General features: G+C 39.8%; 5 protein-coding genes and 1 pseudogene across 5 annotated transcripts; 4 read left to right on the top strand and 2 right to left on the bottom strand.

Moving 5' to 3' along the window:
• Positions 1-14,219: 14,219 nt before the first annotated feature.
• On the bottom strand, positions 14,220-14,600 carry LOC115848815 (histone H2B type 1-J-like). Its single transcript, XM_060308226.1, has one exon. The coding sequence runs from the start codon at positions 14,598-14,600 to the stop codon at positions 14,220-14,222; it is 381 nt and encodes a 126-aa protein (XP_060164209.1).
• A 325-nt stretch (positions 14,601-14,925) lies between these two features.
• LOC115848785 (histone H2A type 1-like) lies at positions 14,926-15,321 on the top strand. The gene has a single exon (XM_030849732.2). The coding sequence runs from the start codon at positions 14,926-14,928 to the stop codon at positions 15,319-15,321; it is 396 nt and encodes a 131-aa protein (XP_030705592.1).
• A 101-nt stretch (positions 15,322-15,422) lies between these two features.
• LOC115848829 (histone H3.1-like) lies at positions 15,423-16,031 on the top strand (annotated as a pseudogene).
• A 6,391-nt stretch (positions 16,032-22,422) lies between these two features.
• H4C9 (H4 clustered histone 9) lies at positions 22,423-22,734 on the top strand. The gene has a single exon (XM_030849748.3). It carries the CDS (start codon positions 22,423-22,425, stop codon positions 22,732-22,734), a length of 312 nt encoding a protein of 103 aa, XP_030705608.1.
• Positions 22,735-23,782: 1,048 nt separating this feature from the next.
• LOC115848795 (histone H2B type 1-K-like) lies at positions 23,783-24,163 on the bottom strand. Its single transcript, XM_060308225.1, has one exon. The coding sequence runs from the start codon at positions 24,161-24,163 to the stop codon at positions 23,783-23,785; it is 381 nt and encodes a 126-aa protein (XP_060164208.1).
• A 315-nt stretch (positions 24,164-24,478) lies between these two features.
• Positions 24,479-24,865, top strand: LOC115848791 (histone H2A type 1-J). Its single transcript, XM_060308222.1, has one exon. The coding sequence runs from the start codon at positions 24,479-24,481 to the stop codon at positions 24,863-24,865; it is 387 nt and encodes a 128-aa protein (XP_060164205.1).
• Positions 24,866-26,763: the final 1,898 nt, after the last annotated feature.

Here is a 26,763-nt window from a genome sequence, read left to right as displayed (position 1 = left end):
AGAGAAACTCTTATCAATGGAGAAAGTACCCGACTTAAATGTGCATAAGGACATTACCCTCGCGCACTGTGTTTTTCCTGGTAACCTCCTGTAACTGACGTCCCCAGCCACCACCACCTTTCTTTTGTCTTTAGCTGAAGATGGCACTTAATGTAGTGGCTCGGGGCATTTCAGGGAGTTGTACTCAGTTTTCCTGGATATCTCCCATGTATATACAAGGTAAACATGTTGTAGGGGAGCCAAATTTGCCAGCCCAAGTGCATCCCTTTGGCATGAGGATTCCTTTAGGCTGATTATTTTTAAGACACAAGACCCCAGGAGTTTTCCTTGTTGCCTCTTCCTTAACTGCCTAAAAGAATTTAGATAAAAGGCCTGTTCCAGACTAGAGCTATCACCAGAGGTATCTACAAAAAAATCTGGGCTAGTTGTGGCAGTGGGAAACTTGGCAGGGCATAGAGATCAGAGCTCACTCTATTTCCCATTGTCTCTGCCTGGCCTATCGAACATTTGTTTACCAAGCATATGTTTTCCCACCTCCATGTTAACTGCCTCCCTCCCTGCTGAAGTACCAAACCACTACCCCAACATCCTCTTTTGTCTTTAGCTGAGAATGGTATTTAAGATGAGGATTTTGACCATTTTGTCAAGTTACTCAGTTTTCCTGGGTCTCTCCCACATATACGTGTTATTAAAGTTTGGTTTGATCTTCTCTTGTTAAGCTGTCTCAAGTCCATTTAATCCTTAGACCAGCCAGAATGTTACTGGCTGGAGCCGGAACAGAACTCATATTTGGCTGCTCATCGCTCAAAAGTCAATGTTCAAGACACAGGCATTGGTGCAAAAAGAAAGATGCTTTATTTAGGAAGCCGGCAACCTGGGGAGATGGCAGACTCGCCTCGCAAAAAACCATCTCCAAGTCGCCAGTTAGAGGAAAAGCGTTCTATGGGGAAAAACTGGAAAGTTTCAGGGGTGGACTTCCTTTCCGATTTAGATGACTCTTTCTCTTTCCCATTCTCTCTCTCTTCTCCTCCCTTTCCCTCCCTCTCTCTCTCTCTCTCTGTCTCTCTCCCCTAAATAAAACAAATGAGACAATCCAGGCAACAGTTTTGTGGAAAGAAATGAGTATCAGGCAGTACTAGGCAATGCAAAAACAAAATCCTGTACAGATTCGAAGCCAACACCTTTTGCTTACCAGTAGAATGCACAACAAACAATCCCTATATTGTATTAAAATTAATTTATTTGATATGCATCATATGGACAACTTTTAAGAGCATGCCAGTAGAATTTTAGAATTTGTCATTAAGTCACATATTGTTTGGAGCAGGAAACATATCAAGACAAAGCTCCTTGGTACAAAACACTGTCAAGGCCTGAACACAGGAAGCTGTCAATTGTGGAAAAGGAAAGATACAAATTGTCTGTTTTTCATTTCCTATCTTGACATCTATAAAAAGTTGTTCTAAAACAACAACAAAAACAACAACAACAACAAAAAAAACACAGATCTTTCCACTCTCCAGGACAAATCAACAAATACTGAAGTTTACAAGCTAGGTGTTGAAAATGTGCTAGGTTACAGTGTGATAGTTACTGCTCTTGGGGAGATGGAGATGTTCAGAAAAGAAGCCACATGCACCCCCTAAAAAATATATGGTGGGAAAGTAAAAACACAAAACAAGTATAAATAAAAAAGCTGTGGGAGTTTAGAGAATAACAATATATCAGATCAAAGGAATCAAGAATGGGCATTAAAGAATAAAACTGAGGCAAGAAAAGAGTGTAGAGGCCGCAGGCATGGAAATGGGAACTTCTCTCTGAGGAAAGAAGAACTTGTTTAATTGGGTATAAAACATTCATGCCGGATAGAAATGAATTTTTAGTGAGCTCGAAAATTGTACATAATGTTGAGTAATGGTTTGAAATTCAGATTAAGGGGATGGAAGATCCTTTGAAGAACTTTGAGCAGAGGAGTTACATTTCAAACTGAGTTTTGAAGTACACTTCTTTAGCTGTGTCAGAAAGATTACAAGATGGTGTGACTAGAGGTGAAGAAACCAGAAGCTATTCAAACACGGAAGGGCCCCAGATGCTGGGCCATGTTCCTTCCATCAGCCTCTGAAGTAAGAGGTGGCCTATATGGGACACAGCATTTCCTCTACAGTACTATGTACCACGAATGGCTGAAGGAATGAGTGAAAAGAAAAAGAATGTGCAGGAATAATCTACAAGATCTGGCAAGCCCTCGGAGGTGGGGATATCTCTTTTAACTGGTGAAGGAATCCTCAAACTTGTAAATATGTGTTAAGAGAACTTGCAAGGACACATTGAGAAGGAACACGGAGAGAACATGAGCTGAGATGGAAGAAAGAACACACATTTTAGAATCAAAAAAATTTGCTTTCCAGTACTGGCTTTGCCACTTACCAGCCATGTGACTTGAATTAATTTTCCCCTGAGCCTCAGCTTCACGTCTAAAAAGGGGGTAATGATATATGTTCATGAATAAATTAAATTAGACTAAATAAAACAATGTGAGTAATTCGATTTTTATCTTTCTGTGGTACACAGCACTGAATAGATAGTGGCGATTATTGCTATGAGGTCCTTTTGATGGTATTTTGAAGAGGATCTCAGGCCACGTGGTTCCAAGTGCAGATTTAAAGGCGTTTAGGCTGGAGGCAAGTTTGGCAGTAATTCGTCCCTTCATTGGTTGGACTAGATAGAATACTCCATCTACTATGGCCAGAGAGGAGACGATGGGCAGTGAAACAGTGATTGAAATTTCGGAAGGCAAGGGAGTTTGAGAAAATCGGAGCAGGTGAAGAAAAAAGACTAGCCAAATGCGAACACAACTGTCTCCACTCAGAAGTCCACAGGGTCCTACCGCTGGATGAGCAGCGAATGGCATCGACAGCACCGCCCTCTAGTGCTCGGTCCCTCTAACTGCAGGGGTGAAATGGGAGCCTTGGCCCATGTGGAGAAGTCCTTAGACACCAGTGTTTCTCTACTGGGAGAAATGTTAATTCAGAAAACAGTACTTTGAGGAGAGGGAGATTTGTCATTTCCTGTTAACCGCTACCCCTGAAACCAACCAGGCTGCATGTCTTTCCTGACAGAATGACGCTAAGTTTGAAATTCAGAGAGGGCAGACTATCTTGATGTGACACAATGTGTCACTTGCCTTATTTGGCATATAAAAATAAAATAAAATAATGTATGTACCAATAATCATTAATGAAAAAAATTTATGAAGAAGCAGCAATCCGAGTTTTAACAAAAGCAAAGGTTTTTGCAGGGGAGAGAAAACTGGGAGTCACCAGAAGGAGCCCTCAGAGAATGGCAGGAAGTGAAGACAATTTGTCTTTGATCTGCTGAATCCCAAGGAAGGGTTTCTTTTTTTTTCAGCAGGTGAAACAATTTTATTTCACAGTTGTCTTTAAAACCACAAAGACAATATGTTCTTCATATAGAAAAGTTAGTTCAGATAACTATACTTTCTAGAAAATGATTATAGAGACGCTCTTAAAGAAAATGCACCCCAGGGCTTTCCTGTTGGCGCAGTGTTTGAGAGTCCGCCTGCTGAGGCAGGGGACACGGGTTCGTGCCCCGGTCCGGGAATATACCACATGCCGCGGAGCGGCTAGGCTCGTGAGCGGCTAGGCTCGTGAGCCATGGCCGCTGAGCCTGCGCGTCTGGAGCCTGTGCTCCGCAACGGGAGAGGCCACAACAGTGAGAGGCCTGCGTACAGAAAAAAAAAAAAAAGCACCCCATTATATGGTTTTGGTGAAGTTGCTTGGAAAAACTCACATCTGGACTGATTCCTAAAACATATCATTCCACCATTCTGCATCTTTTGGTTCAAAGTATATGTTATTGTCATCAATACATGTTCCTGCATTCTTACATGTATGATAATACATATATATACTGGTTTTTCTTTACTTTCTTTACACCCAAGGAAGTAAAGAAAATTCTTTGAGGGTCTCCCATAACAGAAGTGGAGCCAAGGAATATTACTTTATCCAGATATACTTTGTGCCAGGCACCGTTCTAGAAGCTTGGGGATACAGTAGTTATCAAAGTAGACCGAAGCAGAAAAATACATCTCTCAAGGGACTTACATTCTGGTGAAGAGGGCAGTATGGTGAAGATTATAAGCAAAAGAATAAGTAGAGTATATAGCATGCCAGATCTTGATACGTATTATGAAGAAAAATATAGTAATACAGATAGGAAATTTGCATGGGGTGGCTTAATTATTAAAGATGACAGTCAAAGAAGGCCTCACTGACAAGATGAATACTTGCATCAGGACCTCAATGTCCCTTATTACAAAGCATGGAAGTCCTATCTCAGGAAGGGAACAGGAATTCAGCCACCCCAGAGCTTTCTGTACCAGGTTCATCGAAGAGTCCCAGGCTTCCTCTCAAATAAGCATCAGGCTTATTTTCAGGGAAGATGCAGCCAGTGTAGGAAAACGTTTGGCCTCAGGTTACCCTCCTAGGGTCACTGGCTCAGGTGCACTTGCTGAGAAGTTTCACCCACTCTACTTACTAATAGGAAAGAGCTCCAAGCTAGATAATGAGAAAAGCAAGGGGCAGAACCATGAGAAGAATATAGCCATTGGCCATTTATGTTAATGGGGACAGAATAGAATCCACGCTTACATATATGTGTTTGTATAAAGAAATTCCAGATGGGTACACAGGAAACTAATAAACGTGGTTCTTTGTTATTGATGGGGGAACTGGGCAGATGAGGACTGTGTTTGAAATAGGATTGTTTATTGTATTATTTATATATGCAATTATTAAACCCTAGCAATGGACTGCCTAGTAGAAACCACAAAACAATATTAGCTACATTTTCTTAAAGGGCCACAAGATGGCAATAGCGTTTCTTGTTTGTCGAGCCTGGGAGATGGGAGGAGGGGACCGCTGCAGCTCTGAGCTCCTCCCTTGTGCAAATGGCCTTCTTGTTCCCTTAGTTCAGTTGCCAGAATTTCTCTTTGCCAGCACTTGATTCCTCTCATTGTCACCCCTTGTTGACTGAAAGAGAATTATCTTCGTTAATTGGGCCAGCTTTTTTGAAACCTTTTTTTTTTGGGGGGGGGGTAAGGGGGAAGGAAGCGGGGAAAGGATTATGGACGTCTTGAAGTATACCCCAAAGTACACGAAAACGTACCTCCAGGTGTCCATCAGACATGCTTCAACAATTACCAACATCTGCTTTGTTTCATTATCCAGGTGTACATTGTGGGAGAGGGTAGCAGTGTAAAGAAATCATAAACATATTTTTTTCAATCATGAATATTTTCACAAACATCCTACGGATACAGAGTTAAATAAAATACAAGATTTTCTCACCTAAGAAAAATTTTAAATGATTTTTAACATCATCCAATATCTAGTACTAAAAAAAAAAATCCTCAATGGCCTCAAATATTTTTTTACAATGATTTTGTCTGAATGGTATTCCATTAGATCTACAAATGGTATTTGGTTACTGTGTCTTTTAAATCTATTTTAATTCATGACGTTTAACCAAATCTGAGTTTGCTCTTTGGAAAAGGAGTTGAGAAACTATAATCTGGGTGATGGGAATGCTCATTGTCCATGGGTGGTCATTGCTTGCAGACCTTTTCTCTGAAAAGTGATGGGGGAAATAAGGGTTTTCTTAAAAGGAAAAAAAAAAAAAAGATCACACTGATATTTTCCATTCAAATTTAAGTCAAAAGCGTTTTTTACTTAACATTTTAAAATAGATTTTATTGGAGTATAATTGCTTCACAATACTGTGTTAGTTACTGTTGTACAACAAAGTGAATCAGCCATATGCATACACATATCCCCATATCCCCTCCCTCTTGAGCCTCCCACCCACCCTCCCTATCTCACCCCTCTAGGTCATCGCAAAGCACTGAGCTGATCTCCCTGTGCTATGCTGCCGCTTTCCACTAGCTCACTATTTTACATTTTTTAATGTATATATGTCAATGCTACTCTCACTTCGCCCCAACTTCCCCCCCGCACTGTGTCCTCAAGTCCATTCTCTATGTCTACGTCTTTATTCCTGCCCTGCCACTAGGTTCATCAGTACCATTTTTTTTAAACTTAACATCTTTAAGGTTATAATTGAAATTCTTTTATTCTGAAAATCTTAGTTTCTTATATGATAAAAAAAATGACTTGTTTTCTCTATAGACAAAATAAGAAAAGACATCTTAACACTTTAATTATTCTGAATTAGAAAGTAGAATGAAGAGAAGAAAGGTTTGAACCTACTAAAATCTGACCTTGAGTGAGGTCAAGGTCAGATTTTAGTAGAAATAGACTTTTCAACTCTTTCCTCATTTAAAATTGATATTCACTAATATTCTGTCCTTCCCAAATTAAGAAAGAACATAGAAGTCTTGATGCTGCAAAATAATTTAAAAAGAAAATGCCTCCTCTAATGAAGTGTAACATAACACTCTTATCTTCATGGTTAGAACTTTTGTTTCTTGTTTAAGAAATCCTTTGGTACTGTGAGATATTTTCTTAGCTTACCTTCTAAAAAGGCTTAATGGTTTTCCTTTTACATTTAAGGGTCTTTTTTCCTCTGTGGGTATCCAATTTTCCTGATAAATTTTTGAACAGCTTATCTTTTCCTCACTTACCTCACCATTTTCATTTCTAAAGATTCAACAAAAAATTAGATACGATCTTTGCCTTTCTATCTAATTCAGCTGGTAAATGGGTCCATTTCTGTGCAATACCACCCAGTATTATAGCTATATGACTCTTTTTTTATCACTAAATCATATTCTACCTCATCAGGAGTTTCTTGGATTTTCTTTTTTTACCCTTTTGATCCTCAAATAAATGTTAGAATTAACTTCCAAATTCCAAAACTAGGATTTTGACTGAAATTACCTGATTTTGTCAGTCCTCCTTTGGATACTAAAACTTCTTAAAAAAAAAAAAGTAAAATGAACACAGCAGAGATGCAAGGATGGAAAGTAAAACTTTTTCAAGTTGGTAATTAAATAAGTGTAATAGCAGTGGTACCACTCCATTTCTACCTCTTAGTTTTGTTTTGTTTTGTTTTAAAGAAGATGTTGGGGGTAGGAGTTAATTAATTAATTAATTAATTTTGCTGTATTGCGTCTTCATTTCTGTGCGAGGGCTTTCTCTAGTTGTGGCAAGTGGGGGCCACTCTTCATCGCGGTGCACGGGCCTCTCACTATCGCGGGCTTTTGTTGCGGAGCACAGGCTCCAGACACGCAGGCTCAGTAGTTGTGGCTCACGGGCCTAGTTGTTCTGCGGCATGTGGGATCTTCCCAGACCAGGGCTCGAACCCATGTTCCCTGCATTGGCAGGCAGATTCTTGACCACTGTGCCACCAGGGAAGCCCTACCTCTTAGTTCTTTAACAAATGTGTTTTGACAAGGGGAGAAATTACACCAATTCTTTGTCACTATTCAGCACACATACAGTATCCAGTTGAACAGGACTCCAGTAAAACTGCTAGGTGCCACTTTGAGTCTCCCAATAATTGATTAGGCTGCTTCTTTATCAACGAAGGATGTGGTACACATTAAGACTGCAGTAAAATAGGAACATACATATTGATAATTACCTTAAATGTAACTGGATTAAATGCTCCAACCAAAAGACATAGATTGGCTGAATGGATACAGAAACAAGAGCTGTATATACGCTGTCTACAAGAGACCGACTTCAGACCTAGGGACACATACAGATTGAAAGTGAGGAGATGGAAAAAGATATTCCATGCAAATGGAAATCAAAAGAAAGCTGGAGTAGCAATTCTCATATCAGACAAAATAGACTTTAAAACAAAGACTATTACAAGAGACAAAGAAGGACACTACATAATGATCAATGGATCGATCCAAGAAGGAGATATAACAATCATAAATATTTATGGACCCAACATAGGAGCACCTCAATACATAAGGCAAATACTAACAGCCATAAAATGGGAAATCGACAGTAACACAATCATAGTAGGGGACTTTAACACCCCACTTTCACCAATGGAAAGATCATCCAAAATGAAAATAAATAAGGAAACACAAGCTTTAAATGATACATTAAACAAGATGGACTTAATTGATATTTATAGGACATTCCATCCAAAAGCAACAGAATACACTTTCTTCTCAAGTGCTCATGGAACATTCTCCAGGACAGACCATACCCTGGGTCACAAATCAAGTCTTGGTAAATTTAAGAAAATTGAAATCATATCAAGTATCTTTTCTGACCACAACGCTATGAGACTAGACATCAATAACAGGAAAAAATCTGTAAGAAATACAGGCTAAACAATACACTACTTAATAACCAAGAGATCACTGAAGAAATCAAAGAGGAAATCAAAAAATACCTAGAAACAAATGACAATGAAAACACGACGACCCAAAACCTATGGGATGCAGCAAAAGCATTTTGAAGAGGGAAGTTTGTAGCAATACAATCCTACCTTAACAAGAAACACCTCAGATAAACAACCTACCTTGCACCTAAAGCAATTAGATAAAGAAGAACAAAAAAACCGCAAAGTTAGCAGAAGGAAAGAAATCATAAAGATCAGATCAGAAATAAATGAAAAAGAAATGAAGGAAACGATAGCAAAGATCAATAAAACTAAAAGCTGGTTCTTTGAGAAGATAAACAAAATTGATAAACCATTAGCCAGAGTTATCAAGAAAAAAAGGGAGAAGACTCAAATCAATAGAATTAGAAATGAAAAAGGAGAAGTAACAACTGCCACGACAGAAATACAAAGGATCATAAGAGATTACTACAAGCAAATATATGCCAATAAAATGGACAATCTGGAAGAAATGGACCAATTCTTAGAAAAGCACAACATTCCGAGACTGAACCAGGAAGAAATAGAAAATATGAACAGACCAATCACAAGCACTGAAATTGAAACTGTGATTTAAAATCTTCCAACAAACAAAAACCCCGGGCCAGATGGCTTCACAGGCGAATTCTATCAAACATTTAGAGAACAGCTAACACCTATTCTTCTCAAACTCTTCCAAAATATAGCAGAGGGAGGAACACTCCCAAACTCATTCTATGAGGCCACCATCACTCTGATATCAAAACCAGACAAAGATGTCACAAAGAAAGAAAACTACAGGCCAATATCACTGATGAACCTAGATGCAAAAATCCTCAACAAAATACTAGCAAACAGAACCCAACAGCACATTAAAAGGATCATACACTATGATCAAGTGGGGTTTATCCCAGGAATGCAAGGATACTTCAATATGCACAAATCAATCAATGTGATAAACCATATTAACAAACTGAAGGAGAAAAACCATATGATCATCTCAGTAGATGCAGGGAAGGCTTTCGACAAAATTCAACACCCATTTATAATAAAAACTCTCCAGAAAGTAGGCACAGAGGGAAATTACCTCAACATAATAAAGGCCATATATGACAAACCCACAGCCAACATCGTCCTCAATGGTGAAAAACTGAAACCATTTCCACTAAGATCAGGAAAAAGACAAGGTTGCCCACTATCACCACTATTATTCAACATAGTTTTGGAAGTTTTAGCCACAGCAGTCAGAGAAGAAAAAGAAATAAAAAGAATCCAAATTGGAAAAGAAGAGGTAGAGCTGTCACAGTTTGCAGATGACATGATACTATACATAGAGAATCCTAAAGATGCTACCAGAAAACTACTAGAGCTAATCAATGAACTTGGTAAAGTAGCAGGATACAAAATTAATGCACAGAAATCTCTTGCATTCCTATACACTAATGATGAAAAATCTGAAAGTGAAATTAAGAAAACATTCCCATTTACCATTGAAACAAAAAGAATAAAATATTTAGGAATAAACCTACCTAAGGAGACAAAAGACCTGTATGCAGAAAATTATAAGACACTGATGAAAGAAATTAAAAATGATACAAATAGATGGAGAGATATACCATGTTCTTGGATTGGAAGAATCAAGACAGTATGGTACTGGCATAGAAACAGAAATATAGATCAATGGAACAGGATAGAAAGCCCAGAGATAAGCCCACGCACATATGGTCACCTTATCTGTGATAAAGGAGGCAAGAATATACAGTGGAGAAAAGACAGCCTCTTCAATAAGTGGTGCTGGGAAAACTGGACAGCTACATGTGATAGAATGAAATTAGAACACTCCCTAACACCATACACAAAAATAAACTCAAAATGGATTAAAGACCTAAATGTAAGGCCAGACACCATCAAATTCTTAGAGGAAAACATAGGCAGAACACTCTATGACATAAATCACAGCAAGATCCTTTTTGACACACCTCCTAGAGAAATAGAAATAAAAATAAAAATAAAAATAAACCTAATGAAACTTAAAAGCTTTTGCACAGCAAAGGAAACCATAAACAAGACGAAAAGACAACCTTCAGAATGGGAGAAAATATTTGCAAATGAAGCAACTGACAAAGGATTAATCTCCAAAATTTACAAGCAGCTCATGCAGCTCAACATTAAAAAAACAAACAAACAAAAAAACCCAACCCAATCCAAAAATGGGCAGAAGATCTAAATAGACATTTCTCCAAAGAAGATATACAGATTGCCAACAGACACATGAAAGAATGCTCAACATCATTAATCATTAGAGATTTGCAAATCAAAAGTACAATGAGATACCATCTCATAACAGTCAGAATGGCCATCATCAAAAAATCTACAAACAATAAATGCTAGAGAGGGTGTGGAGAAAAGGGAACCCTCTTGCACTGTTGGTGAGAATGTAAATTGATACAGCCACTATGGAGAACAGTATGGACATTCCTTAAAAAACTAAAAATAGAACTACGATATGACCCAGCAATCCCACTACTGGGCATATACCCTGAGAAAACCATAATTCAAAAGAAGTCATGTACCAAAATGTTTATTACCGCTATATTTACAATAGCCAGGACATGGAAGCAACAGAAGTGTCCATCAACAGATGAATGGATAAAGGTGATGTGGAACATATATAAAATAGAATATTACTCAGCCATAAAAAAGAACGAAACTGAGTTATTTGTAGTGAGGTGGATGGACCTAGACACTGCCATACAGAGTGAAGTAAGTCAGAAAGAGAAAAACAAATACCGTATGCTAACACATATATATGAAATCTAAAAAAAAAAAAAATGGTCATGAAGAACCTAGGGGCAAGATGGGAATAAAGATGCAGACCTACTAGAGAATGGACTTAGGATATAGGGAGGGGGAAGTTGGGACAAAGTGAGAGTGGCATGGACATATATACACTATCAAACATAAAATAGATAGCTAGTGGGAAGCAGCCGCATAGCACAGGGAGATCAGCATGGTGCTTTGTGACCACCTAGAGGGGTGGGATAGGGAGGGTGGGAGGGAGGGAGACGCAAGAGGGAAGAGATATGGGGACATATGTATATGTATAACTGATTCACTTTGTTATAAAGCAGAAACTAACACACCATTGTAAAGCAATTATACTCCAATAAAGATGTTAAAAAAAAAAGCCTGCAGTAAGTCTCATTGCCATTTGCACATTGCCTTACTTTTTCTCTATAATGTATTGAGATCAGTTAAAAAAATTCTGTGAGATGTGAGGTATAAAGTATTCATTAAGTCCACAGATAGTCTTGCTAGCAACAACATAAGAGAAAGTGAAGCACATCCAAATCTAGAATAAGTGTCTACCTCATTGAAGACAAATCCCTGCCTCATCCAGGACAAAATTTATTGAAATCAATGGATAGTTTGTAAATGTAGTTATTACTAATTGAGTATTTTCCATATATCATCAACAATTGAAAATAAAATTAACAGAAATTTGTATTATAATGAAATTAACTTTAACATAACAAAGATAAAGTTATAATTGAAGAACAGATATCTGCATGGCATCTACATATAGAGCCACTAATCTTTTGACAGACTCTGTCAGTGTGTCTCTATTAACTTCTGAGGGAATGGGTGCCTTGATTTCAATAAGCGTTGTAGATTAGTTTAGAAAGAAATATGTGTACAGTAGAAAAGGAAATATAATCATTTAATGTACCTTGAAAAAAAGTCCTTTACAGCCAGCTGGTTCATCTAAGGCAATAGTCAAGGCGTCATCCTGATTTGTGACCTCTGGGGAAGACCTGGCAGTTAGTTCTAAGTATTGTGAGCAACAAATGTCTATTTCTTTTGTGATAAGATACACCACAACGTACATTTTTTCAAATGACATACTGTGTTAGTTTAGCCTTGAACGATGAGATAAACTGATAGCATTTGGTTTTTCAAGCAAAGGAGTAAATCCTCCCCTTACTCATAAGGGAATTCCATCAAGGTGCAAACAGGCCCAAAGATGAAGATTTGATTTATTTACCTGGTTTATATATCTCTTAGGAAGTTTAATTTTCTGCGTAATAGGAGAATTGGCTGGGACTTTTCAACTTTATAGTTTTCAAAAATTTAGTCTTTATGAATTTTCATCTGGGGATAAAGGATGACTCACCTTTTATTCCAATCCCTCTCCTTCTTCCACAGATTTTATTCTGATTGCTATATACTAAAAGACAAAGAAACAACCAAAAAAGTATTTAGCTTGGAAATTATCATCTAATTATTTGGATTAATGGAGAAGATGGGAGGCTCACGTGACACATGACACAACAAGAAACAAAAATCATTTATGTTCTGTTTATTTACAGGACTCGGTTACCATGAGTGTGGGATGGAGATGGTGAAAGAAAATAACTTTTTTTCTTTCTTCCTTTCTTTATTTTTCATGTCATGATGAGTGTACATTCTCTATATGGAAACACACAACAAGCCAGTTAGTAGCAACTCAAATAGATATATGAGACACTATGGAGGCAGTTTCCAAATTCTGGACAAGCTGTTAGAAAAAGCTCAAAAAAGGGAAGAAATTTCAGAGGGCAGGCAAGGCTGAAGTGGGCGTTGAAACATGGGTAGGCTTTGGGTCAACAAAGGGGAAGAGTACATTTGACAGTGGATTTAACAAATATTAATTGCTTTTAGACATTATTACTATGCTAAATTTAGATCCATTTTAGATAAATTAGGTAACTTATTTACGTAAATTAAATTCATTGAAAATCACAACCTAAATAAAAAATCAGCCATAGTGGAAGCTTCCAAACTTTATAGATAATGGCTTTTGACCTAAAAGAGACACGTAAGCATTGTTGAGTGCCTGGTTCTCATTTATGACAACCTGAACGACGCGGAATTTGGTTTTCTTCACTGGTTCCAGGCAAAGTTAAAATAGCATTAAAAATACCAACCAAAGCAACTTTAAAATAGAAACGGATTTTTTTTCAGAAAAAAGTTTGAGATAAACGCCCTCAAGCTTCTCGCCTTCATCGGACCCCAAATAGTCATGTTTAGTCTTGCAATGTTTCCAATTATATGGATATAGGGCAAAACGAAAGCAATATTCTAATTAGAAATAAAGCGCTGGTATTTCTCAGGCTGAAAATCACATCCACCAAGTTCCCTTCTTTCTAAAGAAAATTTTGATTTTTAATTAAATCTCATTCTCGAAAGGGAAAAAGCACTAAGAAAAAGACAAAAATGAAAAAAGCAATAACTACCCGAAAATGTTTATTAAAGAGCTTCTGTGTGCTAGACTGAGAAGCAGGAAGTGGATTCCTCCCGCGCACCGAAAGCCCCGGTCTCTTCCTGGATGCCGGCAACCAATCAGGCCGTGGAGGGAAAGAGCGGGCACCCAGGCAAATTTAAACTGCCCGCGCAATCTCTGCACCCCGCAGGAATCCAATTCTTTGTCCCAGAGCCATGAGTATTTGGATTTACTACGAATTTAAAAATTAACTCCTCCCTCGTTACTTAACCCTAAATGGTAACAGAATTGGTATCTGAACCCTTTTAAATATACGAAGTACCTAAACGACAATGAAAAGGCCAGGGCAGGGTTACAAGGAGTTCCAGAGCTTTGCCAGGGTCAGGTAACATTTTTTGAGGTTAGCGTATCTCAAGCTTACCGTGACAGTAAAGTCCTAAAGGACTGTTCAGTAATTGCTCTACTTCGCAGACTAAGTACTGTAATGAGCTACGAAGGCCCAGCGCAGAAACAAAACCAGCACCAGCTCTCTCTATTGAGCATATGGTGGCTCTTAAAAGAGCCGTTAAATTGTTTGCAGCCAACTCACTGTTTACTTGGCGCTGGTGTACTTGGTAACAGCCTTGGTGCCCTCGGACACGGCGTGCTTGGCCAGCTCCCCGGGCAGCAGCAAGCGCACGGCCGTCTGGATCTCCCTGGACGTGATGGTCGAACGCTTGTTGTAATGCGCCAGGCGCGACGCCTCGCCCGCGATGCGCTCGAAAATGTCGTTGACAAACGAGTTCATGATGCCCATGGCCTTAGACGAGATACCGGTGTCCGGGTGGACCTGCTTCAGCACCTTGTACACATAGATGGAATAACTCTCCTTGCGGCTGCGTTTGCGCTTCTTACCATCTTTCTTCTGCGCCTTAGTTACCGCCTTCTTGGAGCCCTTTTTCGGAGCAGGAGCAGATTTAGCTGCTTCCGGCATGATGAAAAACAACTCAAAAGTATTTAAGAGAAAGAGAAATGGCGTAGTAAAAGATACGATGTGTCCCTTTTATATAGAAACTCTTATGCAAATAAGGTGATAAGTTAAAGTCTTGTGTCTGATTGGTGGCTGTTTAAGAAGCCGTAAGATATTAGTTCTACCCAATCACAACGCAAGAATCCTAATGCCGCCTTTCCATTGGTTAAAATGAAGCCACAATCCTAACCAATGACATACCTCTTTTATCGCGCCCAAAAAGGGTTATAAGAAGTGCTGCCCCTACGCTTTCGTTCTGAAAGACTTCTGAGGTGTTGTCGTTGGTTTCATGATGTCTGGACGAGGCAAGCAAGGCGGGAAAGCTCGTGCCAAGGCCAAGACCCGCTCTTCCCGGGCGGGGCTGCAGTTTCCTGTGGGCCGAGTGCACCGCCTGCTCCGCAAGGGCAACTACGCCGAGCGTGTCGGGGCCGGCGCGCCGGTGTACCTGGCGGCGGTGCTGGAGTACCTGACTGCGGAGATCCTGGAGCTGGCGGGCAACGCGGCCCGCGACAACAAGAAGACGCGTATTATTCCGCGTCATCTGCAGCTGGCCATCCGTAACGACGAGGAGCTTAACAAGCTGTTAGGCAAAGTCACCATCGCTCAGGGTGGCGTACTGCCCAATATCCAGGCCGTGCTGCTGCCCAAAAAGACCGAGAGCCACCACAAGGCCAAGGGCAAGTAATTGCCTAGATTATAGCAACTCGGATAAATTCAAACCAAAGGCTCTTCTCAGGGCCACCCATATTTTCTGTAAAAGAGTTTTAACATTTGTTACGTTGGACGATGAAAAGGGGTAGTGAGATTCAATAAAAGCCTGAGTCCCTTTCCCATCCTGTGCTTTGTTGAAAGCAAAGTAAGAAAAACATTTTATCACGTTTTAAAGAAAGTTCGCTGCAGTGATTATCTACGGACTTAGGACTTTATCGCTAATCCTTAATAAGTGTGCGTCCACGGGTAACCATTAGCATCAGTTTCTGAGATATTTTGGTACAAAAGAAGCACTACCCTGACTCGAATTTAGCAGACGGTGCAGCAAGGGCCTGACCAGGCGGCCTAAGGCAGCGCGCCGGCCACGGGCGGCGTGAAGAAGCCGCACCGCTACCGGCCCGGCACGGTGGCCCTGCGCGAGATCCGCCGCTATCAGAAGTCCACGGAGCTGCTGATCCGCAAGCTGCCGTTCCAGCGCCTGGTGCGCGAGATCGCGCAGGACTTCAAGACCGACCTGCGCTTCCAGAGCTCGGCCGTGATGGCGCTGCAGGAGGCGTGCGAGGCCTACCTAGTGGGGCTCTTCGAGGACACCAACTTGTGTGTCATCACGCCAAGCGCGTCACCATCATGCCCAAGGACATCCAGTTCCCCTACAGATCAACGGAGAGCTTCGTGGCACGATAGTCTCCCTCACCCAAATACTGTCAGCCACATACGTTTTCCCTAACAGTACATGTGCCACGAGGCAATGTTGCTACGTTAAAATATTGGGATTACATCTGTAGATGTGACACCACTCTGGAGCACGAGAAAGGTTTCTCATATTTGGGTTGCGGCCTAAATCTCAAATGCTGTTGCGTCAGGAGAACTTGACAGGTTAGTTATTTCTAACAAACTTTAAACCTATCAAGACATTTGAGGAAATGTTTTCCATAACTATTGCTATTGAAATGTAAAGTGTTGCCAATCACGCAGACTTAAACTTCTGCCTCGTAGACTTAAAGTAAGTGTGGGGTAAGGAAAATAATATAGAGGATTATGATATGGTTCGACAAAGTAGTTGGTAAGTAGTGGAGAAATGTAGTGTGTTGTGGGCTCCTGACAGAAACCAAGTCAGCAAAGCTGATAGGGTTACCTTTGAAAGAGTTACTTGATGTGACATGACAAGTAACTTCTGTTGCTGTAACCAAATAAGGAATACCCCTGCCGATGGTTTTTACTGCCTAGGTCGCAGAATCTAGCCTCTTACTCTCCACTCACTGAACTCTTTGAATTGATGTCATCTCAAAATAAAAGACGTTAACTTTTTTTTTCTTGAATATCATGAACACCTTTGGCTGTGTGGTGACTAAGTGGAAACTTCTCAGAATAATGTTTTAAGTGTACAAAATGCAAAAAAATTTATTACATTACAGTTATCAAAGTATTTTTAAAAGTAAATTTGATAGAGTGACATATGCACTTATATAATTAACACAGTACATAACACAATCTTTTGGGGAGCCTAACTGCCATCAGTAATAAGATAAGTATAAAAGATGGTTTAAGATAACGCAGCAATTGTTATGAAAAATGAAACATCTGTGATTTCCACTGGGTAACAAAGTAACAGGTACTGAGGTTTGAGGCCTAAATTCATAATACAGTGAAATGCCAATGTTCAGTTAAAGGTTAATTAAAATATATATTTTTCTCCTTCTAAACTCATGGACTTCCCCCCTCACCACTACCGCCACCGCCCCATCCACATTCTGCTGATTTTTATCCTCAGAGGCATTGTGGCATATATGGATCCCAGGTGAAAAACCGTTGCTGTAAGATTTGGTCAATCTAACCCATTCTTTTGCAACTTAATTATGATTTTTCACTGAAACTGCCTCTTCATAGCTGGAATTTCTTTAGCACTTAAGTCTTCTAATATCTCATATAATTATTCATACCCTTTTATTGTCTTTGTTTTTTGTACTTAAAATAGAACTTCTTCCAATCCTAGTATAAATAAGACTTCTTGAAATAAAAAGAAATGCCAACAACAATATCTAACAATGCTAGACACTCAAATGACCCATCAAAAAACAGTAAAATATTTGACTTTTCATAGGCTTTTTAGAAGTTATGTAACCCAAATGATTTCATTCATTATTCAATTGTTCTGTCTTTAAATATGTCTTCCAATTGTAGGGAAAAAACATACTTTTTCCTCCACCCTTCCGAGTTTTTGGCTGAGAGTCTGTAGGCAGATAGGTTAGGGGGTCCCCGCACCTGACCAGGGATTGAACCCGGGCTCTTGGCAGTGAAAGCGTGGAATCCTAACCACTGGACCACCGGGTAATTCCCAGGAATGGCTTTATTTACATAAGAGAAGCCATTTTGGCCTAAGCCATTTTGTGATCTAAGCGTGATCTAATGCTTGCCCTTGAACGTGTCTCAGTAATCAATGATCTTAAGGAAAGTAAGGGAGTGCAGGAACAAAGGAAAAGCAGTCAAGAAACAATAGTTCAACAATAAAAGCCCTAGTTCCTCCTCAAGGGATATAGATAAAAATCTGATACAGTCTTTGAGTTCTGCAGGAACTAAGGCCCCCACCTAGGTGGAGAATGGAATGATAATTTTGCCCCTTCATGAATATGCATGTACCCTTAGCTTAAAACTTCCCCAGTTTTGCTGTTCAGGGAGACACTGCTTTGGGAAGATCCCCGGTGTTCTCCTTACTTGCTGCAAGTAGTAATAAATTCTTTCTTCCTTCTCCTGATCTTTGGCTTGGTTCTGTCTTTTGGTGCGACATCCACCAAGAGGCGAACCCAGTTTTCGGGTAACAAGCCCTGTAATAAAAGCCAAATTCGAAAGAGAAAAACAAGTTTCTTAACAACTATACCTCATCTATACATGGGAGAAACCCAGGGAAAAATGAGTACCTCTAGAGGTGCCTTAGAATTCCAGGGAATTCCCTGGTGGCTTTCACTGCCAAGATCTCGAGTTCAATCCCTGGTCAGGGAATTAAGATCCCGCAAGCTGTGAGGTGCGGCCAAAAAACAAAACAAAACAAATAAAAAGAACTCCAGCTTAAATACCATCTGCCGCTAAAGATGGAGATGTAGGGAGGTCAGGTATGGGGAGGTTACCAGGGAAACAAGGGTAAACTTTGTTAGGCATATTTAAATTGATGCCTTCTCCATTGATAAGGGCCTAAAGTTGTTTACTAGGTTTAACCTTTGTTCTTCCTGGGAAAGAGAGGAGGAGGGACATCTCTGTAAATCTGTGTCCTGCTTTTAGGGAAACAGAAGGAAAGCAAGAAGATTTTCTTGGATCTGCTTCATCTCAAACGCCTCAGTTCAGCGAAATAATCCTTATGCTAAATGGTGTATTTTGGGGTGGCCTAGTCTGCTCCCCTTCAACACCAAATACTAATATTTTGTTGATGTGTACTGTTGTCTGTATTAATATAAAAAATCTGAACTCATGCATTGTATTTTAAATGATACACAGAGAATATTTCTAAACAAAAGTTTTAAAGCAAATTAAAACTCTCGCATTACAATTCTTTTAAGGGTTTTTTTTTTAATTTAAATCCAATGTTGTGGGTTAATAATGTAATTGAACATTTTTTTCTTATATTTGTAGACATTTGTATATCCATTACAGTCAGTTTGGGCATCTATTCTGCCCAAACTATTTGGGCATTTGCCCATCTATTTGGGCATTTTGAGATAGAAAGTTAAAGATCAAGTTTAAGATCAAGAATATTTAAGGAAGATCAAGAGCAGAGAAAGCAAGGGTAGAAAGTGAGTTCACAGAGATAGGCAGAGGTCAGATCATGTAGGGCTTTATGATCATGTAGGGTTTTATATGCCATGCTGTAAGTTTCTGCAAATCATTCTAAGAGTTTTGAACAGAGGAATGGCATAACCTGATTTACATTTCTTGTGAAAGTTCACTAAGGCAACTGTATGGTGAATACAAAGTTTAGAAGTAATGATATAAATTAGGAAGCTATTGCAGTGGTCTTTTTGAGAGATAATGGTGGTTTGGCTTAAATTGGGGTAATAGACAATGGTTAGGTATAGGATATATTTCACAAGTGTAACCAATAGTTTGCTGCTGGATTTGATTTGTACTGTGTAGGAAAAAGAAATTTCCTTTTGAATTCTTGGCTGAGACTACTTAGAATAAAAGACAAATTAAAAAGAGAAAAACCACCAAAATTATATTAACATGTAAACCTCATGTATACAGGAGAGACACAGGAAAAATGAGTAAACTCCTCAAGATGGCCCAAGCCACCACCTTACACACCATCTTTAGCTAAAGACAAAAGAAAGTTGTGTAGGGGAGGGGGGACACATTATCAGAAAAACGCATAATAAACAAGGGTTTATTATGCAGGTTAAAGTGGGTGCCTTCTCCCATAAGATCTTTTTCATGATTTCGGATCATCCTTCTCTTCATAGTATACAGAGGGAGACACAAATGTAGCTTTCCTCTATACATATGTGTCTCTAACAAAAAGGTAACTTCTGTTTTCAGAGATTCACCTGTCTATGCTGTTTCTCAAAAATAATTAGTTCAAAATAACCCTTATGACAAAGAGGCATACTTTGGGGTGACATATTCAGCTGCCCTTCAACAGTGAAAGAACATAAAGCCACAAAGAAAATATTTGATTTGAACTGTTCATCTCGACATATTAAGTCAGTTACTATGTTAGAAAACGGCCCGAAGAGCATTGTATTTTTATAAAATAATATATTGTATGTTTATAGAACAATAAACCTTTGCTTATCAATTTCAGAAATTATAAAGAATCTGACAAACTTTTCAGATATCCATCCATTGCTAGTCTTATAATCACTAGTTGTTATGCAAAAACTCATGAAATCAGATAGGAAGGGAGGTTAGTAGTTGGTGGGCATTTTACCCATTTTTAAAGTAGAGAAGGGGGCCTCCCCTGTTGGTCCAGTGGTTAAGACTCCACGCTCACAATGCAAAGGGCCTGGGTTCCAGCCCTGCATGCCGCAGCTAAAGACCCCGCAGGCTGCAACGACGGTCCGCATAAGACCTGGCTCAGCCAAATAAATAAATAAATATTTTTTTAAAAAAGTAGAGAAGGGTTTGTAAAATATATTCCAGTTAACTAATGTTGGGGAAATATAATGTAAAACAAAAGAAGAGAAAGTTTATTATTGAATAAGCTTAATGCTTATTCAAAATATTATGCTCTACACGGGCAATCTTTTAAAGAGATTGCAAAGATAGAGAAAAAAATCTCACTCTTTTATATAGGTAAGTAGATACTACCCATTACATTAGGTAGGTTTTGCAATCTGGAGTCAGGAAACTGGGAAAAAGAGTACTATTTTCCTTGATGATTAAAGAGAGGACTCTAAGCTCCTTGAGGAAACTTTCCTGAGTTAAGAAGCTGGCAAAGGGCTTTTTTAGCCATTTTACGTACATTTGGAAAGGACAGAGAAAGAAATTTTGAAAGAGAAAAAGGAAAGGAAAGGGACCCTCGAGGAGAATTAAGCCTCTTATTTTCAACTTGTATTTGCCCTTAAATTAACTTGTTAAATTATGCTGGATATATACCCATCTCTGTAACATATATTGAATTTTGTTCCTGTTGGTTGAATCAGTTTCGTTTTTGCAAAGGTTTTTATTTATTTTATGAAATTTATAGTTTATAGGAGTACTTTGAAAATACTGTATTGCAACCTTGCTAAAAGTAACTCTCATTGAAATAAAGGAAAGTGAAAGAAAATCATTGAATAACAATGGGATTATATGCTAATGCTGAAAGAAGGGATTAAAATTTCTCAGAATTTAAGCAATAGTAAAATAGTATATATTTTTTAAATTAAGTATATACATCCAAGAATGTTTGAAATATATAATCATTCGTTTAATAAAGGCTTTCTTAGAAAGACAAAGATAGACTTTCTTTTCTCTGCATTGGAATTTTCTACTTGTTCACTAATGACAAATTAACTGCTCTTCTAATTAATGAAAGTTAAAAAAAATTTTAATTATATGTTACCTAGAAAAAAAATCTACTGAGACATTTAAAGACCCAGATTCAGTATTTTGCAGGTTAGGAGGACACAGTACTTCAAAAATAACAAATTTACCCTAATAAATTGTATAGATTTAATACAGTTAAGAGTACTAAAATAACTACTTTGTTGCAGCTAGATAAAATGATTTTTCTATAATAGTAGAAATTAATTTGAAATAAATAATTATGAGGTATGAATTCACTGGCAAATACTTATTTTTCAACATTACAAATAATTAAATGCTAGAGCACTATACATAGACTGATCAGCAGAATAAAAACTCAAGAAATAATTTTAAGTGAAATATTCAATAAACGATCAATTAAGTTCCTCAAATAAGTGGAGAAAATATTTACTGTTATACTGATGAGCCAGCTGGTTAATTTTTTAAAAGTTAATTCTCTATACAAGAAACCAAATCTGGATTATTATAGAGTTAAATTTTTTTAATGATTCTACCCATTATCAGTAAAATAATAATAGGAATTTATATTAAAAATGGAAATTGACACACATTTGGTGGAAGAGAATTTAGCAATATACCTGGAAGATCTTGAAATTCTCTATTTTATTAGCCCATCTTGCTCTATTTCTAGGTAGTATATTTCCCCCATATATTAGGAGAAAAACTTCACAAAATGGTATTAACCGTATGCAAATACTGGTAGAGAAAGAAGACACATGTATATAGGTAGAGATAAAAGCAGAATATTTTCTTCTCTGTGCTATTTTATGTATCATCTACAATGTTAAAGTTTTGTTGCTTAACGAGGATGAGGAGCGAAACAAATTAAATGAGAAAAGGGGAGAAAAATAGCCTAGGTCTTGAGGAATCAAAAGAATTGACTGAAAGAGAACAAACGGGAGTAGTACGGCCGGCTTGTTCCTATAGGTCTTTAGGTCCCCTCCCCCAACCCAGAGGGATTCCCGCCACAGCTCGTTTGGTTTTCACTCTGGTCCGCAGAGGTTACTTTTTAAAAGGAGCTGCGACAAGTTGAGTGCAGTTTTCTGTTCATTTCCTGAGAATGTCCGGACGTGGTAAGGGGGGGAAAGGTTTGGGGAAAGGGGGCGCCAAGCGCCACCGCAAAGTTCTGCGCGATAATATTCAGGGCATCACCAAGCCCGCCATCCGCCGCCTGGCCCGGCGTGGAGGTGTCAAGCGCATCTCTGGTCTCATCTACGAGGAGACCCGTGGGGTGCTGAAGGTGTTCTTGGAGAACGTGATCCGGGACGCCGTCACCTACACCGAGCACGCCAAGCGCAAGACGGTCACGGCCATGGACGTAGTGTACGCGCTCAAGCGCCAAGGACGCACCCTCTACGGCTTCGGCGGCTAAAAGAAAAAAGTTTGATCCTGTTTGTTTATTAAAAAGGCCCTTTTTAGGGCCCCCACGTTTTCAAGGAAAGGGCTAAAGTAATCCGTCTGTACGCTGGTGTCTTAAACCATTTAAAGTGGATCGCTCAAGGCAGTTCACATAGTTAACTCTAGGGTGTGGGAAATGGACTGAGCACAGTAGTGATCGCGGGGCAAGATTCCCCCGGGCACGGGTGGGGCCTCCAACTAGCTTCTCGGCTGCGGGTTGGATTTGTCTGGAGGCCTGAGTTTTATGAGACCAGAGGCCTGGACTCAGGCTCAACTCTAAAATCTCCCTCCAGTCCTTTATATTTCTTAATGTCGGGTGAGGGATATGACCTTATTTTTCCCCATTTTACCACCCATCTGTTACTTGTTTCTCTCGCCGTATGTTTTTTAAAAACTAGTAAATTGGCCACATAAGATCTTTTTTGTGAGCCCTCATATTACATACCTTTACTCTGAAGACATGTTTCTCTTTGCCTTGCAGACTTTGTTCCTCCTGGCTGGGGGTGAGGGTGGGGGGGGGGGGGCGGGGGGGCGGGGAGGGCGGCGCAGAGTTCTAGCATTGTCCTGACCCCAAATGGGCTGGACGAGATAACTGCTGAGTTAAGAGGCTGCATTTTAGGAGGTCATTGGAGACCAAGTTTACTAACACATAAATGCACATTAGAACACTAGTGGTGGAGAAAAAAAGGACACGTGACAGAGGCTGTTAAGGCTTAAACAGGAAGCCACTGCACTTCACACAGAAGACCCTCGAAACAAGAATGATTCTCTTTGTGTTCACGTGTTAACTTACCAGATCTAAGGGCCGTGTTACTGAAGCACTTGGTAGTATAATTGGTTTCCTTCTATTCAGAGACAATTTACGACCACAGTACGTGTGATTCAGTACAATGGAATTCTCAATACCTCACGTTATCGCTAGAACTTTATAAATTCAGAGTTCGTATTTTCAGCTCTAATACTGACAACTTAGTGGCTCTTAAAAGAGCCTTTGGGGTTAATCTAAAAATAACTTGACAAATTTACTTGGCGCTGGTGTACTTGGTGACAGCCTTGGTACCCTCGGACACGGCGTGCTTGGCCAACTCCCCGGGCAGCAGCAGGCGCACGGCCGTCTGAATCTCCCTGGACGTGATGGTCGAGCGCTTGTTGTAGTGCGCCAGGCGCGACGCCTCGCCCGCGATGCGCTCGAAAATGTCGTTGACGAACGAGTTCATGATGCCCATAGCCTTGGACGAGATGCCAGTGTCCGGGTGGACCTGCTTCAGCACCTTGTACACGTACACGGAGTAGCTCTCCTTGCGGCTGCGCTTCCGTTTCTTGCCATCCTTCTTCTGCGCTTTGGTCACCGCCTTCTTAGAGCCTTTCTTCGGGGCCAGAGCGGACTTCGCCAGCTCAGGCATGATCTGCAAAAACAAGCAACGTACAGCGACAAAAAATACTAAATGTGCAAAGTACCTCATTTATATAGAACCTCTTATGCAAATAAGGTAAGTCGAAGTCCTATGTCTGATTGGTGGCTGTTCAAGAAACCTTCAGAAATTAGTTCTGCCCAATCAGAACGCAAGAATCCCAATTTCACCTTTCCATTGGTTAAAATGAAGCCACATCCTAACCAATGACATACCTTCTTTTTCGCGCCCAATAAGGGTTATAAAAAGCGCTGTCCTTGCACTTTCCCTTTAGTAGCTACTTGAGGTGACGTTGCTGAGGTCGTTATGTCTGGACGAGGCAAACAAGGAGGTAAGGCTCGCGCTAAGGCTAAGACTCGGTCTTCGCGGGCCGGGCTTCAGTTCCCCGTGGGCCGAGTGCACCGCCTGCTTCGTAAGGGTAACTACGCCGAGCGGGTCGGGGCCGGCGCGCCGGTGTACCTGGCGGCGGTGCTGGAGTACCTAACGGCCGAGATCCTGGAGCTGGCAGGCAACGCGGCCCGCGACAACAAGAAGACGCGTATCATCCCGCGCCACTTGCAGTTGGCCATCCGCAACGACGAGGAGCTCAACAAGCTGCTCGGCAAAGTCACCATCGCGCAGGGCGGCGTCCTGCCCAACATCCAGGCCGTGCTGCTGCCTAAGAAGACCGAGAGCCATCATAAGACCAAATAAGTAACAAGGTGAGAAAAGCTGAAATACAAAGGCTCTTTTCAGAGCCACCTACACTGTCAAAGAGAAAGCTGGTGCACACAATCTTGTGTTTTGAGTGATAAGATTATAAAGTGTTTCTGTCCTCTTGAGGGGGTGGAGCGCAACTCCCAATAGCAATTCGGCACGTGGTCTGAACTGAAAGGACTACTTGCAGATTCACATGGACTAGTATGTGCAGGAGAGGCTTGTTCAGAAGTTGGGAGATGAATCCGATAGGCAAGTACCTGAAGTCCAGTTAATAAAAACTAATGTTATCTAGAAGCAGTGTCCTTAGGCAGCCAAAATACGGATGCACTGATTACTTTTAGGAAACTTAGCAATTCTGAATGTACTGTTTAGAAAAGTCCTTTGAAAGAGCATCCTGGTTAAGTGACCTAACTAAAGGATAGTTTCATCAGATGATGAAATTCTTAAAATTCCACTCAGCAGCCGTTTACATTTTCTTTAGGATTTAATTCTAATGGGAACTAGAGTTTGTCGATTAAAAATATTCAGAACTTATTTAATCCCATATTAGTAAATCCTTGGTCCTATTTCTTTGGGACTCATGTGTTCATTTAACGCACTCTTGTAGTAACTCAGGATACAGCAGTCAATTCAAACCTAGAAAATCTACCTCCCTGGAATTTACTCTAGGTGAGGGAGCCATAAATAAACATGTGAATATATGATATGTAAGATGATACACATCCTGTGAAAAACATAGGGAGGAGATAAGCCATAGAGCATTATGGGGACTCATTTTAGATAGGGGGTAAATGGAGATTACCTCTTAAAAGTATTACTTGCTCAGAGACCTACATAAATTAAAAAAACGAGACAGTCAGATACTAGAGGAAGAGTATTTCAAGTAGAGGGAACTGAAAATGCAAAAGCCTTAGGACAGAAAATGTGTTTTTCTTGGGCACAGCCAGGAGGCCCATTAGGCGTTGAACTTAAAGGGGGGTGGGGGGGAGGACACCATAATATAGGACTTCGGGTGTGTAAATTAATGTGTATAAGTAATCAAAAGCAATAGCAACCCTGATCTCTGAGATAATAAATTTGATAATACAGATTAGCTAGATAGAAAAAGCTGTGGAATCCAACCCACTTTTTAAAAAAGACACCATAAAAACAGTATTGACTGGGTGGGGGGGTCATGAATTGGGAGATTAGGATTGACATATATACACTATTGATACTACGTATAAAATAGATAACTAATGAGAACCTACAGTATAGCTCAGGGAACTCTACTCAATGCTCTGGTGACCTAAATGGGAAGGAAATGCAAAAAAGAGTGGATATACGTATACGTACAGATGATTCACTTTGCTGTACAGTAGAAACTAACACAACATTGTAAAGCAACTACACTCCAATAAAAATTAATTTAAAAAATAATATCGAGTTTATTATGAAAGATTGAGAACATAGTTTATAATTCAATACAGGATTTATTTGCTACTCCTAGTCTTTGCTTGCAGAAGCCCTGTCGAATGAAGTGATAATAAAATGCAAGACACCCAGGAAAAAAATTATGGTGATATAGTGATGTAGGTTGAGTTCTCTGGAAGCAGATGCTGAGATGGAGTTTGGGGTGCAAGATGTTTATTAGGGACCAACATCTGTGAAGGGAGGAAGGAACTAGGATTAGACAGAGAATGTCAAACTGTGATACAGGCCAGACAAACATGTGGGGAGCATTGGAGCCTGTATTGCCTGTCAGAGTTGCCCCACACTGGGTGAAAATGTCTCTGGATCAGGCTTTACTTCTGCCACTGATGACTGCCCTGAGGAAGGGCGTGCCTTGAGTTGGGTGGAGATCTGCAACTCTGGGGAACCCTGGAGATAAGAGCTGCTGCCTATCTACTAAG

The sequence above is a fragment of the Globicephala melas genome, chromosome 11 (assembly GCF_963455315.2).
Source record: "Globicephala melas chromosome 11, mGloMel1.2, whole genome shotgun sequence".
Taxonomy (NCBI): domain Eukaryota; kingdom Metazoa; phylum Chordata; class Mammalia; order Artiodactyla; family Delphinidae; genus Globicephala; species Globicephala melas.
This window is presented reverse-complemented; position numbering and strand designations above follow the sequence as displayed.

What these genes read in the sequence shown, in the direction of transcription:
- LOC115848815 (XM_060308226.1), bottom strand. Translation starts at nt 14,600, where the DNA reads ATGCCGGAAGCAGCTAAATCTGCTCCTGCTCCGAAAAAGGGCTCCAAG.
- H4C9 (XM_030849748.3), top strand. Translation starts at nt 22,423, where the DNA reads ATGTCCGGACGTGGTAAGGGGGGGAAAGGTTTGGGGAAAGGGGGCGCC.
- LOC115848785 (XM_030849732.2), top strand. Translation starts at nt 14,926, where the DNA reads ATGATGTCTGGACGAGGCAAGCAAGGCGGGAAAGCTCGTGCCAAGGCC.
- LOC115848791 (XM_060308222.1), top strand. Translation starts at nt 24,479, where the DNA reads ATGTCTGGACGAGGCAAACAAGGAGGTAAGGCTCGCGCTAAGGCTAAG.
- LOC115848795 (XM_060308225.1), bottom strand. Translation starts at nt 24,163, where the DNA reads ATGCCTGAGCTGGCGAAGTCCGCTCTGGCCCCGAAGAAAGGCTCTAAG.